Raw genomic sequence first — 16,589 nt, 5'->3', positions numbered from 1 at the left:
CCATGCCTTAGATCCACTTGACATGATGCTGTATATTTATTATCCTATTAATTAAATTGATAAAAATATACTAAAATATAAAACTATATTACCTACAATAAAAATCCCGAAATAGTGTGCTGATTGTAGATAAATTATTTTAAATTAGTTGTAATTATTAAACATTTATTTTAAACTTCACCTACTTGGTTTTTCACTTATTTCACTTTTTACATACAAACTACTTTCTTAACGTAACTAACTACTTTACTTTCTAACTAATAACTTTTATGCGTGACTAATTACTTTTTTTGCACGTACAAGTATTTGTAACTTGTCCGTAGTTATTTTATATTTAACATATCTGGGACTCCCCTTTATTCATTGTAATTTCTTGCAATTCTGGTTATTTATTAGATTAGTCACCAATTTTTTGCAGTTTTGGTTTGTGCCTAAGATAGATAAAATATTATTATTGAATTTGATTTACAAATTGATTTGGTTTGTTTATCTAAGCTTTATATGCTGTAAGTTATAACATATAAAATCTAAATAAGTAAATCAAATCTATTTATAAATCAAGTTCAATAATAATATTTTATCTATCTTAGACACAAACCAAAATGCAAAATATTGGCGATTTAATTGCCCTCTATAATATATCTTCCAAATTTTTATAGAAAAGGAAAAGGAAGTAATTTGTACTCAAATTTTGAGTAATAATATTCTTAATATCTTTTTAAATGTTCAAAATGTTTTAAAAAATTACCGGGATTCCCGGGAAATTTCATTGAAATCCCGGGATAACGGGATGGTTTTTTACCTCAGGGATCCCAGGAAAACGGAATCCCGTTTGAGAAACCCTAGCAAAAATAAATAGCGATCAACTTTTATTCAGTAACTTAAAACTCTAGTGCAACAAGTATCAATAGAACAAGGCAAACACTGTGAATCATATTAGATCCTGCTCAACTTGGTCTTGAAGAAACCCAATCCAATTGTCGTTCCGTCCATTTAAAAATACTCATTTTTAATACTGAATCTAACCCATGCTGTTGAATTCTTCGAACTAAAAACTACCCAATCGTTAACGAATGGCATTTTCGGAACCGTTAAGTTGAGGGCTAAAATTTTGGAAATATTTCGAACTCACAGGTTCGTGCAAATAGTGGTGATATGAAAAAATAAAAGACGTTTCAGAAAGACCGAAGTAGAAATTTACACTCAAAATGTCATCATAAAAAAGTAACAAAAAAATGTTTCAACCAAGAAAACTTTCTTCATAAAAAAAAAAATGTTGATGGAGAGCATCGAGTAGTTTAAGAGTTGCAAAAACCATAAATTTTTTCTAAAATCTCTTTCTTTTTCTTTTTCTTTTTTTTAGATAATTGAATAAATCTGGGTTTGATAAAAAAAAAAAACAACATAAAAAAATACCTTTTTTAAAAATCAATAAAAAATCTTTCGAGTATTCGATTAATTATAGCTGTTAATTTTGATTATTATATAAAAACAGGTGCTTAATTAAACGGTACTAAACGCATCCAAATTCTATTATTATTTCTTATCCAACATATGATGAGTCAGCCGAAAAATTCTCAACCAAACTTTAGGCACTTTTGGGTGGGAAAGAAAGTACAAATGGATTTCATTACAATATGGGAAGTTCTATGATTTTCTGGAATGTTCTAGCACTTTGTTTGAATGCATCAACGATACATTATTTTTAAGAAATTGCTACACAACTATATGAGCGAGTACAGGTGATTCGAAGCCGACATTCGTAAATTCTTTGAGGCGCAGCCAGGCAGCTTCTACAAGGAAGGGATCCATTCTTTACCTAATAAATGAAGAAATGTTGATCAAAATGGCGATTATTATTTGCAAATTGATCGTGTTTATTCAGAGGATTGCAATTTAAGTATTTCACGCGCGAAAGAAATTTTTTTCCGACTTAAAAATTTCATTTCATATTGCGTTTAATTTAAAAATTTAAATTTAACGCAATATAAATGGGGGCACGATTAAAGCCCTTTCCTTTTCTTTTGAGTCAGCAAAAAACTCAACAAAAAAAATCGCTGAATTATTCAGAATGTTTCTTAGTTCAAGAATAGCTTTGGATAGAAACTAAAGCCTTTAAAAAATTTTAGTCTTGTTTATCAAGCGTCATTGTATAGGTTGTTCCTGTTAATAACAGTTAACAGCAATTCCATGTAAGACATTCACGAAAGCGAAATAAAACAAAATTAACCTTAGTTAGGTTAAGTTTCAAGCGACGATTAAATTGCTCATGATAAATATCCTAAAAACTCTTTGGCATTCTCTTAAAAAAGATTATCATATAAATATCAACCCAACGATAAATCTCTATTTTAATTATTTTCATTGAAATCGTACATTAGGATCTTCTTCCTTATTGCTATCATCAGCAGAAATGACCATGTTTCGGAAAAAATTCATATTGGCCTTCCCATCCACTACAGGTTGAACTGAAGGAGTTTTCTTTTGTTTTTTTCTTTCTTTTTCCTGCAACTTTTCCAGTTTTTTGATCTCTCTCTCTTGTTTAGCTTGCTCTTTCATTTGCTTCTTTATTTCTCGGTCTTGTTTTACATTGTGAGCGCTAATATTATGATTGCCACCTAACTGGGAGTAGGGATAAACGCCGATATGCACCGGAGGCCGAACGTGATCAGAAAATTCGTAAGGAGGCGAGTAAAAATTAGAAGTCGAAACGTTCGGTCGAATAAAAGGATACTCAGTCGAACCGTGTGCATTTGGATATGCGGGCGATTGTCTGAACTGTTCCTGCTCTGCTGGATAAAAGGGCGTCGGTCGCATGGGATAAAAACCCATTGAAGAATTTGCTCCTGCATTAATTTGATAGGGAGCTGATGTCATCCCATGAGTTGGAAGAACACCGGGCGGCGAAGGAAAACGATGAGATTGGATCAACGACGGATCAAAGCTATTTGAAAAATAATGATTAGGAAAGCTGTTATTGAAATGTAAACGCGAAGAATGTAAGGGACTCTGTAAAGGACTCATTTCTTGAGCCGACGTGGTGGAGAATGTAACCGTATGTGGAAGAGTTTTCGATGCAGAATGAGTAACTTCAGGAAAATTTGTGGTGTGTCCAGCAGAAACGCTGCCCGATGATAGATTTTGACTTATCGATGCTTGGTGATTAATAAAACCAGAGCTGTTTTTTTGTGGGCATGGATTTGGCATTTCCATTGGGTTGTTTTTTAATAACTTGTTGTATATTTCACGAGGGTGCAAGGGCAGAAATGACGACTCAGGAGTGTGTAAGGGCAGAGATGAAGGTTTTGAAAAAGACGTTGCTTGTTGTACTGGTTGCTGTTGATAAAGATCTCTCGAAACTTTCGGACTTGTAGGAGACTTCGATTTGATTCCTTGTCTAACGCGTTCTCGAGGATGACGAAGAGCGTTTATTTGACTAGAAAGTACATCTAATGCAGGAGATGAAAATTTAGCTTCAACAGCATTAACAGGTTCAGAGACAGTTGCCGAGTTAGCTTCGGGTAATAATTTAACAAAAGATGAAGACTTTAAAGGTGATTCTTTGGCAATAAGCTTAGTTTCACTGTATTTGATAGGCTCTACTTGGTCGTTGTTAAGAAAAACTTTTTGGCCACTAGAGTTTGTCTCTAAACACTGCTTTTCATCCACTTTTTTTTCATTTTGAAATAATACTTCTTGCTTTTCCTCGATTTCAGAATCACCGTCATCTTTACTTTGTTCGCCAGATTCATAGTCATCTTCAATCTCTTCACTTTCATCTTCGCATAAATTAACTTTCTTTTTCGCTTTGCGAATTAAAACACGTCTGCCTTTTGGACTGTCGCTATTTTCACTTTTTAAATCCTCACTTTCTGACGCTTCATTTGATTCGTCACTCCCAACCCATTCTTCGCCTTCTTCATCTTTTTTATTTTTTATAAAGCCTTCGTCTTCGCTCGAGAACATAGTTTCGTCGTACCTTGTTATTTTGCGTTGACGCAGTCGGCGTTTGGACCTTTTAGAACTATATCCATCGCTATCGCTTTTGTAGCTACCGTCGCTATCGCCATTCTCTTTATGAGAGCGCTTCTGGGTCGTCTTATTTCGCCGGCTTCTTCTTAAGTACTTGGTACTATGAAGTTCTTCAACTTCGTCAAGTTCGTCAGTTACAATAAAATTTTTAACATCGCCACGCTGATCACTGTCGTAGTTGCTAAACGAACTATCTCCGCTATCATAATCATCTTCATTGTCACTGTCCAGATCATTTAATTTTCGCCGCTGACGCTTTTGTTTCGGATTTCTAGAATGGAAAGTGAAAAATGTATAAAAAGTATCAGCTCGTTTAAATTCGAGTTATTTCAATAATTTTTCAAATTAAAAAAAATGAACATTTAATGAACTTAATCATTTATTAACACGAAAACATGAGACAGGGAGAAAAAGAAATCCGTAAAATTTATTCATCTCCAGAATTAAAATGAAATACATTTTTTCCAATACTTCATAGTTTCTTCTAGGAAAATTTTTTCTAAAAATACTCTTTCATGAAAATTTACTTTCAACTTAAAATAAAGAACAAAAATACGAGAAAAAAAAAATAATAAAAAAAAAAAAAATAAAGCAAATCACTAGAGATTGTTATATTTACTGCTATCAAGTTATCCGCTTTTTACAGGAAACCTTGAAAAACCTTACTAATTACAATGCTACTTAAAATACGCATCAAGATAATCTTAGGAAACACTTGCGTACCTTGTGGAGACTCGACCAGAAGATATGAGTTCTCTGTCTTCTTTACCGTTGCTAACTGCTTTATTAATCATTTCGTCGTATTCGGAGAAATTGTAATCAATACGCTTTGCACCGCGACCAGAACGTCTTGTTGTGATGTCTTCGCTCGTCTGAAACTCACAAAAAAAGTTATTGCAACTCATGTGGAGAATCATGACAGCAATCGCTTAAACTAGGTTAACACCATAGGCGTGCTTTAAACTTATTTTTAAAATAACGTTGAAATAAGAATTTTATGAACACTGTAAGTTAAATATCGCATACTTTTTCCATAATATTTGCTGTATTTATGCCGTAAAACACCATTCTAAAAGCAAACACACCAGTACATATTTTCCTAAACACTTAAATTCTTCAAATCAGAAGGCATGCTGTGTCAATAATTTTAAATAAAAACGACAACGGCGTTTTAAAAACAACTTTAACCGCTTCGATTTTCTTTCGCGTGCCTTTATCTTTGCATTTAACTGGTTCAACTTCGTTTCGAGCGCATCAATCAACTTGAGCTATAAATACGAAACAACAGATAACCTTTTAATGCCAAATCAATGATTACTAATATCATCATCAATATTTTATTGTGTCTATAGACATGTGTGCTCCATTGCAATAGTTAATTATAAAAAGATATCAATTTCCTGGAAAAGTAAACTTAAAGGCAAACAGAACAAAGTTCCAAACGTAAATCGTTCGCCAAAGCAGTACAATATGTTTAAGACTCACTTGTAAACAGAAAGGGCAAAACCAGTCTCCTTCGGGTATACTTTCGACGGGAGGACGCAAACACAACGTGTGATACGCTGCGTCACACCCATCACACAACAAAACCTAAAAAAAAAAGAAGCGTTAATCACATCACCAACTTTCTTTCTCTCTCTACTTAAAGTGAGACAAATCCTAAATCTTAACAGCAATAACTCTGCAGTTATTAGCAGAATAATAAAATTAGCTAAAATTACTTAAAAAAAAAATTACTTAAAAAAAATAATTACTAAATATTTAATAAAAGGTATTTATCAAAAAATCAAATATGAAACACAAAAACCAAAATCACATAATACCAACCAAATCTGACTGGTTATTGGCTAAACAGCGACAACACCCATCGTCCTCTTCTTCTGATTCTGATGTTTCGATGATTTCAACTAAAGAAGCAAGATCGTATTCATAATTTGAGAGTTGAGTCCAAAACTAATTTAACAAAACTGATCATTGGAAATGACTGGAGAAATATATACTTTACAATAAAAATGGAAAAAATCAAACAAAGAAACTGAATAAAAAATTTTTTTGTCCTGATTAAGTTTAAAAATTTACTTTTTGTTTTCCGTCCCCTTTTTTTATCGTTTTTCTCTTCTCTCAACGATTGCCGTTGATGTTCACGCTCTATCCAACGCTTTTCTTTTTCCTCTTGCTTAGCTACATTACGCAGTCGTAATTTCTCTGCAGCTACATCTTTAGGATTAACCTCCGATAATTGTTTTAGTGTAGAGATATACTCAGTGAGATCTTCTAAGTTTCTAGAAAGAAGGAAAAGAATTCCGACAGGCGTTATTTCAACTTCCAGGATAATTTGCAACTTTATGAAGATGCTGCTAATAATTATATAATAAGCATTTCTACAGAGAAACAGCATCTAGTTGGTTGGAAATTTGTGAGTTACAACCTTAATTACAAATTATTTTCATAAAATCAAAGCCAAATTTAAAAAGCTATTAAAATACATAACATAATTTTGCAAAAATCACCCAAATACAACAACATTTGTAAATGCTTATAGATATGAATACAAAATTGACAAAATTGATAAGAACAAATTCAGAAGAGTGTGTTGCTCACCCAGCTCTCACTTGCCATGTGTCAGCCTCTTCCAATTCTCCAGCATAAACTTGAATATTATGGTCACCATCCTTAAGAGAAAAGTAATTAAACTTAGGTATTAAAAACAGACAAAATTCTGTAATTACATTACACATTCATATCGGAGGCAATTACCGGAAACGGTAAATTACCGGTAAATGAGGAACACCATTACCGGTAAACCAATAAAAAACTAAAAACTTTATATTCCTTGATACAGGAAGCATTATACTTTAAACTCCCTAATGAACATTTGACACAACTATTTTCTTTATTTTTTTTCCTATAGTAACCTAAGGCGGGAAACATAAAAATTTAAATGTGGAGTTTTATCTAGTTCTTAATTTAGAAAAAAATAAGCCACATGCACTAAATGTACAATTACTCTCTAAAGATGGTAGAATTGTGCATAGATTCTACTAAATGCAAACTGGCAGTCTTGCTTCTACTTGCCTCATATGAGACACATATGTCAGTAGGATTTTTCTTGGTAAATTTCTCCTGAAGAAAACTTTCCTCTGTCTGCTTAATTACCAGCTCAACTGTTTTTTCAAAGAAAGATTTGGAGTACTTAATTCTTTTCCCATTTCCTCATCTTTGATTGCATGTAACAACTAAGCTTCCAAGGTCAGTCTTCGTAAGTTAAGTTAAATTTCTCACCAAACTTCTCTCTTTTTTATTTGTACAATTGAAATCTGGGTCTTGAAGATACTGTATACAGTGAATAAGAAAAGGAGTTTATCTCTTATTAACTCTTTCTCTCATATCAAGCGCACAAACAGTACCTTGTTTGGCTCAAAGCAAAGTTATTAATCTTTTTAGCAGTTTAACAGAGTGCTTCTAAACCACATTTTACTAGCTTCAGTTAGCTGACATACTTCTGACTGACTAGATATTATAGTTTCAATCAAAGCAATCCAAATGCTTTTTTCAAGCAGAATAAATCTTTGATTCATATCAACAAGATTATTCTATCTAGTTTTGGAGTTCAGATAAGATTGATTTCATGCCAATGCTCACTAAAAACATGTTTTTGAAGAACTGCATTTAGAAAAGGTGATTTAAAATATCTAGAAATATTCTGTGTCATCCATTTCATATTGATTTCTTTTCTTGTAAAAAAAATTACAGACTGATAAAGATAAGCATGTGCAAGACAAGATTTATGCAAGCAATTCACATCATGACCAAACTTTTATATGACTACTGCACCATCTGTAGCTGCTATAACATTTTTAATATCAAGGCAAAATTCATTTAGCCATTTGACAACCAGATCAACTGTTTTCTCAGAGGATAAGAACCCTTTGATGCCAATCAATTTAAAGGTAAAAACCCTTTGAAGCCAATCAATTTAAAGGTAAAAACCCTTTGATGCCAATCAATTTAAAGGTAAAAACCCTTTGAAGCCAATCAATTTAAAGGTAAAAACCCTTTGATGCCAATAAATTTAAAGGCAAATGATCAAAATGAAATAATCAGATAGTGTGCTTTTCTATCCCTATGAAAAACTTACCTCATGAAACCATACAGTTTTTCCATCTTGCTCATATCCAAAGGGTGATAGTCGAAGACTTGCACCTTGATCTGCTTTGTAAGCTTCAAGTAAAACTGCTTTAAACCGTGGATTTTCATCAAACTGAATCTCACATAATGTCTAGAAAAAAGCAGAAGACATTTTATTCACAAAGGTACGTATAATGAGTTCATCATAATCCAAACAGCAATAAAACAATGAGTATAAAATGATGCAAAGATAAAAAGTTAAAAAGTTCTTCAATTATTAATTTTGTAATTGACTTGTATTTACTAATTTTTGTAAATTAGTAAACAAATTTTATCTAAATCCTAGATATTTTTTAATGATTAAATGATTAGTATAAAGCTTTGATTTTATTTCATCAAACATTTCAATAAGAGAATCATAAACCAGCATTTTCTACATTTAGTACAGACTATCATCATTTGAAGTCATACATTTAGTACTGATTAGGTGCAAAAACATTGATAACTGAGCATCATTGATATTCATCCTACTCTTTAATAAATCAGTGAAACAGTTTATGAACATAATTTATGCTATCATCATCATCATCATCATCATCATCATCATCATCATCATCATCATCATCATCATCATCATCATCATCATCATCATCATCATCATCATCATCATCATCATCATCATCATCATCATCATCATCATCATCATCATCATCATCATCATCATCATCATCATCATCATCATCATCATCATCATCATCATCATCATCATCATCATCATCATCATCATCATCATCATCATCATCATCATCATCATCATCATCATCATCATCATCATCATCATCATCATCATCATCATCATCATCATCATCATCATCATCATCATCATCATCATCATCATCATCATCATCATCATCATCATCATCATCATCATCATCATCATCATCATCATCATCATCATCATCATCATCATCATCATCATCATCATCATCATCATCATCATCATCATCATCATCATCATCATCATCATCATCATCATCATCATCATCATCATCATCATCATCATCATCATCATCATCATCATCATCATCATCATATCATCATATCATCATATCATCATCATCATTGTCATCATCATCATCATTGTCATCATCATCATCATTGTCATCATCATCATCATTGTCATCATCATCGTCATCATCATCATCATCATCATCACCATCATCATCATCATTACTATTATCTTTACTACTGTTATTAATCTTTTTTTTGTTATTTTCCTTCTCCTTCTTCTCCTCCTCATGATGATGATGATCATCATCATGACCATCATAATAATCATCATTATTATCATCACTATTATTAGCATTATTATTATCACTATTGTTATTATTACATTATTATCAAAGATCTATATAAAAAATTATATACTTGCATATTATAAATAGTTTTAAAAAGTTTACTTTAAACAACTGTAACTTTTGTGCACAAGTGAGGATATGATAGCCAAACTGCTCCAAGTCCCATGCAAATGAAAGTTCGGTCATTTGGGCAAACTGAAGCAAAAAAGTAAATTAAAAAAAACTTAAAAATATTTTCATTTACTCTTAAATTATCTTTTAAAATAAAATAAAATATGAAGTTAAACATAAAAAAAATTCTGTTAGATGTGAAAAGTGATTTGCATTTCAGGGGATCAAGGTGTTCTTTCTAAACCTGATCATAATTATATGTTTCATGATTATGGCTATTTCCATTAACAAAACAATACCTTTAAAACAGTTTTTGTTATTTTGTTGGGTTTAAAATTGGCTAAGATAGAGAAGCGAGGTGATTTGTTGAGTTTACGGAAAAGTTTGATATGTAAGGATTCCAATACTCCATTCTCTTCTAAATATTTTTAAAATAAAAACAGATATTAAACAAAAACTAATAGTGTTTATTACATATATATATATATATATATATATATATATATATATATATATATATATATATATATATATATATATATATATATATATATATATATATATATATATATATATAAATTGGGTCAGAAAAATGCCAGTATCATAATAAGTATATATATATATATATATATATATATATATATATATATATATATATATATATATATATATATATATATATATATATATATATATATACACATGTATATATACTTATTATGATATTGGCATTTTATTAGACATTTAAAAGGATTTTCTCCACACTTCAATTTAAACTTATGAAAACAATTGCAAGTTAAAGGTGAATTCATTTGAGTTCATGCATGTTATCAAAAATAATTAAACCCTAGGGAAAAAAAATTCCCTATTGAAGGTTTAAGGTAAAACTACTAATTACCTAAATTTTAGTTTTTTTTTATTTTTATTAGAATATTTTGTACCTGGATTATTAACAAATAATTTTCTCTTTACTTATTTATTTTTTTTACTTGTTGAGTATTTTAACCTATCAACATTACTTTAAATGACAGGTGAATGAATTTGCTGAAAAAATGAACATTGGAGATGTAACATTTTCCACTTAATTAAGAGCTTGCTAAAAATTAAAATAAAACTAGAGAAAATATATTTACTAATACTAAATCATCAGTATCTCATAGAGAGAAAATGTGTGGAACATGAAAGTAGTTAACATTACTAACATCATAAACATATATATAAAAGAATCGGGATCTATATATATATATATATATATATATATATATATATATATATATATATATATATATATATATATATATATATATATATATATATATATATATATATATATATATATATATATATATATATATCCCAATTCTTTGTCTCTTAACTTTCAAAACTTCCTCAAATCTCATAACACTTAACTCACCAGCATTGACAATTATTCAAACTGTTAATAAAAATGTCAACTTTATTAATTGATAAATTAACAACCATTAACAGTAGATTTAAGAAGTAAAGAGAGGTCACTTAAAAAATTTGTTTGGAATGTTTTTTAAAAATATTAATGAACTTTAAAGTCACATATAATTAGACAGGAAATAGAAACTTTTTTTAAAAACATTTAACATGTTAATCATTAAACACTTATTACAATCAATTTACTTTTAAAAACATTTTAAAAGTTTACTTAAATTATAGATATGTGATAGAAGTCTCATATTATAACAATTTAAAAAAAAAGTTTTCGTTTTGTCTCAAACTATGAAAACTTTATTCAATTTTATTTACATATTCAAATATTAATTAAAACTATAATTAATGAGTAAAATACCTTCACCAGTAAAAACTTTAGTTGAGTCTAAAGACTGTTCCAACTCAGGTATAGTTATATATGGCAACTTCAAAAACACTCCAAACAACTCCAAAAAGGAATACACAATAGCAAAATCAGGAAGCTGAATAGTTCTTCCTTCATATTTACTTTTCAAAAGATCATCTAATAAAACCTCTTCTTTTGTATCATCTTCATGGTCAGCTTTTTTGTTTTCTACTTGTTGTTTCAGGCCTTCTTTATATGCAGGAACAGAATTTTTATCACAAGATTTGTCTTGATTCTCAATACTTGATTTATTTCCCAACAAAACCACTTCAGTTTTATCTGAAGTGTCGCTACTTTTTAGAACAATATCTGTATTTAAGCCTTTTATATTAAAATCATCTTGATTTGAACTCATTTTGCATTATTTAATAAATATCATATTCTTATCTTCTCTAAGTTAAAACATAAAAAATATTGATTTATTATTTATAACAATATCACAATTGTATAAAAAGCACTGCAACTGCTCAAATTTAGTAATAATCAAGTTAGCTAAATATCTACTTTATATTTGTGTAATAAGATATTTTGCACATTACTAAAGAAAAGGGCATTTGTACCGAGTTGTTATTTATAAATATTTATAAAAGATATAGTATTATTGTTATACTATTATTTTTCGTATTGTTATTATTTTGTGGTATTATTATGTTTGGTTATATATTTTATTTCATAAAACATTGTTCTTTCTTGTTTGCGAATATGACCCGCGAAAACAAAGGATGGTCCCTCGCGGCCCGATAACAGTTTTGAAAACCCAGCAAATTAGAGAAAAAAAATTTTCACTTGTTGAGAAATAACTATCCAAAAGCTAAGCACAGTGGCGGATCCAGGAAAAATAATGACTGTAGCAAAAGTAAAACCAGAGAACCACAGCAACAGTGGCGTAGCTAGGTGACGGAGGATCTTTTTTTTTTTTTTCCTTTTTTTTTCCTAAGATACCCTTCAAAATTTTAAAAAGTTTTGCTGGCAGAAATTGTTTAATTCGGCGGTGTTACATAATTTAATCTGATCTATTAAAGAATGATTGTTTGCTTTTAACGCTTGATACAGCTCCATTTCTTTCATTAAAAAAGTTTATAAACCATATATAAAGTAATATTAATTCAACCAAGTACAATTTTGGTTTTTTGCTACACTTGCTACACGTTCTCGGTTAATGACTTTTAGTTCTTACATAGACCTCCTTGTTAATAAAAAGGTGATACTAAATATGTATTCAATATTATAAATGCACGAGGGTAAGCTTAGAGTTGTTTGAAAACATGACGAACAGGATTTTGCTACAGCTGCAACACATAATTTGCCATTTTATTTTACTCCCAGTCATAATTAAGTTGCTAAGCTGCGAAATGTTTGACATTCTTTCAAAAATTTATGAACATGAGAGACAAAACCCTGTAAAAGCTCGGGTTTTTTTTTAAGGAAAATTTTATTTTTCGATTAAGTAAAATTAGTTAAGCTATGACAGCGACCAAAATTTTATCTAAAATTTTTCTGTTATTTTACATTTAAAATATATACAGTGAGAGAAATAAGTTATCCGAACAAAACATTTTGTTGTGAAAAATAAACTTTTGTCAGGTTTTTTTCAGAAGAACATATGTTTTTGATTAATACTTTTATAATTATTCTAAAAGCAAATTTAATTACGATTTTATGTTGCAAAAAATTAATCAAAGGTAATTAACTTGCGTTGCTAAAATTTAACGATTCCCGAAGGAGTGTTAAAACTTCAATGAAAAATAATTATCCGAACATGTTGTTTTGTAAACGAAGTTTTGAAATTGATTATTAAAAAACGTTTTTAAACCAATGGTTTTAGAAATATTGTTGTTTTACAACGAGTAATTTTTAATAATTGACTGATATTTTTTTAAATTCATTTGATTTACCATTGATATCATCAAGTATGGGAGTTAAAACCAAGGAATGGTCCCAAGCTCAGCGCAATTTGGTTATTGACTTGTTCAAGCAAGGTAAAACGTTTAGGTCGATAAATAAAGCGACTGGAATGGCATTAGGAACCATCAGCGATCTGGTTAAAAAGTATAATATGTTTGGATATGTGCAAAATCAGCCCAGATGCGGAGCAAAGCGTAAAACAACATCAAGAATAGATCGACAAATTGTAAAGATGGTGCAAAAAAACCGTTTTTTATCAGCACCAAAAGTGTCAAGCCTCCTTGAGAAAGATTTTGGGTTAAAAGTGAGCTCATGTACTATTCGAAATCGATTGAAAGAAAGTGGATTCAAAGCAAGAGTTCCACGCAAGAAACCATCCCTTTCAAAAATCCATCGAAAACGAAGACTTGCATTTGCTAAAAAATATGTAAATATGCCGGTATCATTCTGGAGGAAAGTTTTGTGGACGGACGAGTCAAAATTTAATCTTGTGAAGTCCGATGGAGCTCAAAAAGTTTGGAGAAAAAAAGGGGAAGCATTCACACTCAGTTGTATTCGAGGCACAGTAAAATTTAGTGGAGGCAATGTTATGGTATGGGGATCGATGGCTTGGAACGGAACAGGAAAACTGGAGTTTATTGATGGAATTATGGACTCTGAGGTTTATGTTAAAATTCTCAATAAAAATCTTCTGGCTTCAACTAAAAAACTGCGATTAGGAAAGCATTTTATATTCCAACAAGACAATGACCCTAAACATACGTCAAAGAAAGCAAAAGAGTTTTTCATCCAAAAGCAAATTGAGTTACTTGAATGGCCTGCGCAAAGTCCAGATCTCAATCCAATTGAACATCTCTGGGCAATTCTGGATAAAAAATGTGGCACACGATGTCTAAAAAGAAAAGAAGATTTAAAAATCATGCTCCAAGAAGCTTGGGCTGATATCGACTCAGATACGACAAAGAAATTAGTTGAATCGATGCCATGTCGACTTGGAGAAGTCATAAAAGCTAAAGGCGGTCCAACTCGATATTAAAAAGTCAGAAAAATAATTACTCGGAGAAACGTTAATCTTTAAGCCTTAATCTTTAAAATTTTGTTCGGATACTTATTTAATGCTAAAAAATTGCATAGTTTAAATGTATCTTAATTTTTTATCAATTAAATATTATTATTGATATTTTTTTTTTTGCATATTGAATTCGTAATAAAATTTTCTTTCAGAATAATCATTTCTTTTATTTCTATAAAGTTTTTTTTTTCGAAAAAAACCTGACAAAGTTTATTTTCCATAAAAAAATCTTTTGTTCGGATACTTATTTCTCTCACTGTATACATATATTTTTATATGTGTGTTAAAAATAATAATAAATGTAGTCCGGAGCTAAAGACGATTTCTGTATTAATATCAGTCCTGATTGGTCATCTGTGGTGTCCAACCACAAGAATGAGAAGAATGAGTACATCGAGATGTGTCAGAATCAAAAAACACGAGATGAGGCAGAAGCTGCCGAAGAGGACAAAGTTAAAGATGAACTAGAAGCTCGAATGATTGTTGAATAAATGTAAGGATCTCAGCTTATCTTCTGTATATTCTGTATTTCTGCAAAGTTAATGAAGTGTATACTTAAACTTTTTATCATTTAGAAATTAGAACTTAGAAGTAATGTTGTTAAGACTTTGAAATTATTCGACTGTCGACTAAATCAATAAATGTATTTTTCAAAGTCGACCAAAATCTATTAATACATTTTTAAATTCGAAAGTATTTTATTCGAAATATTTGAATAAAAAATTTTATTATAATCATATTCTTTGATGTTGCTTGACAACTTACTTTTTTAGATGCTATGAAACAAATAGAACTTTAAGAGAGTAAACAAAAAAAACTAGGTGGCATGTAATACTGTTAAAATAACGCATGCTGTTGTTATATCAAGAGCATTTTCTTTGTTCAATTTTATCTAATCTATTGATGAATTAAAATTAAATAAACAAACAAAATAAAATGGAAATTACAATCACAAAGTAAAGAAGAAAAAAAAATACAGATGGGCATTTTATATCATTTTTCACAACAGTTAAAGCAAAAAATTAACAAAAATTTAATAAAAGACAGTGGCGTAGATAGGGGGGAGGGGGGGGGGGAATAGACAGTTAAACTTTTTTGGGGTGGCAGATTTAAAAACTATTTCGCATCCTTATTTGTGTACCACAACACATTACTTGACAGTTTGTTTTAAAAAGCATCAACTGGTTACAATGATGAGAAGAAAGAAACATTAATGAAGTGGTTGCTACATACAGTAATCTAAGAGTTAAGATTATGTGATACATCAAATTAGGTTCAAGTTTGAGATATTTTGGTTGAATTAAAAAAACCGCCATGAAAGATATTCTTACGTATGGCTTTTTCTTTTAAAATAATTTATCTTTCCAAGATAAACTAAGATAAACCTACTTATAAAACCTACTTATTAGCTATTATTGCCTATTATTATAAACCTACCTAAACCTACTTATTAGTCGATTAAATCGACTAATCGATTTTTCAAAGTCGACTAATCTTGACTTTCGACTAGTCGGCTTTTAGTCAATTTGGTCGAGGTCGATAACAACACCACTTCGAAGGGCAGAGATTAGTAGCATATACCAAACTAATTATCACTTCAGTTCATTTTAAATCCATAAGTCTTTGAACACGAACATAGCTTCTCATTGATTGAGATTTTTAAAATCTGAGGGATAGAGTAGGAGTCGCGTTTCACTTCACTTTAGAAATTTTTGCTTATAGAACTTGAAATTAAAGTCATTGAACTTGAAGTTGAAGTCATTGAACTTAAAACCTGAATGAAGTCACGCAATTTTCGTTTGTTTACTTTTCGTACGCAATCGTTTCGTTTACACAAACGATTTCGAAAAGTTGTATTTTTGAAAGTGAATTCGAAAGTTGTTAGAAACTTGAAACAATTTTGAAACACGTCATTTTCGAACTTATTCAACTTTTTACGATTTTGAAAACCGCGAAAATATATTTTATTCGAATTAATACGATTTTGAAAATCGTCAAATTAAATTTTATACAATTTTAACTTTTAACGATTGAAACACGTTCAGGGGAAAGTTACCAACCAAAAAGGCTTTTAAAAAGTATATATTTTAAAAAAAAAATCATCTGATAAAACCTT

General features: G+C 30.1%; 1 protein-coding gene across 4 annotated transcripts; it reads right to left on the bottom strand.

The window, feature by feature from the left end:
* Positions 1-1,584: 1,584 nt before the first annotated feature.
* On the bottom strand, positions 1,585-11,916 carry LOC145191138 (uncharacterized). Of its 4 annotated transcripts, none has more exons than XM_090066275.1 (13): positions 11,449-11,916; positions 9,929-10,047; positions 9,621-9,713; positions 8,171-8,311; positions 6,634-6,704; positions 6,112-6,314; positions 5,860-5,939; positions 5,518-5,622; positions 5,221-5,300; positions 5,059-5,101; positions 4,756-4,910; positions 2,377-4,303; positions 1,585-1,819 (listed from the first exon to the last, which is right to left on the bottom strand). In XM_090066275.1, the coding sequence occupies exons 1-13, from the start codon at positions 11,849-11,851 to the stop codon at positions 1,706-1,708; spliced, it is 3,534 nt and encodes a 1,177-aa protein (XP_089922401.1). In that variant the 5' UTR covers positions 11,852-11,916; the 3' UTR covers positions 1,585-1,705. The 4 variants fall into 4 exon arrangements, with proteins under 4 accessions (XP_089922401.1, XP_089922402.1, XP_079924245.2 ...); XM_090066276.1 differs by having other exon boundaries at positions 1,586-1,819; positions 4,756-4,904; XM_080068119.2 differs by lacking the exon at positions 1,585-1,819 and having other exon boundaries at positions 2,226-4,303.
* Between the last annotated feature and the right edge of the window lie 4,673 nt (positions 11,917-16,589).

The sequence above is a fragment of the Hydra viridissima genome, unplaced genomic scaffold (genome assembly GCF_058129835.1).
Source record: "Hydra viridissima isolate aposymbiotic clone 2 unplaced genomic scaffold, HvirCarnegie_v1 scaffold_11, whole genome shotgun sequence".
Lineage (NCBI taxonomy): Eukaryota > Metazoa > Cnidaria > Hydrozoa > Anthoathecata > Hydridae > Hydra > Hydra viridissima.
Note: the sequence above shows the minus strand (reverse complement) of the source record. Positions and strands in the feature narration are given on the sequence as shown.

What these genes read in the sequence shown, in the direction of transcription:
- LOC145191138 (XM_090066275.1), bottom strand. Translation starts at nt 11,851, where the DNA reads ATGAGTTCAAATCAAGATGATTTTAATATAAAAGGCTTAAATACAGAT. An exon ending in TAAAGTTTTTACTGGTGAAG is followed by an intron (nt 10,048 to 11,448) that starts GTATTTTACTCA and finishes AAAAATATTTAG; the next exon opens with AAGAGAATGGAGTATTGGAA. An exon ending in CAGCAAATATTATGGAAAAA is followed by an intron (nt 4,911 to 5,058) that starts GTATGCGATATT and finishes TTTTTTTGTGAG; the next exon opens with TTTCAGACGAGCGAAGACAT.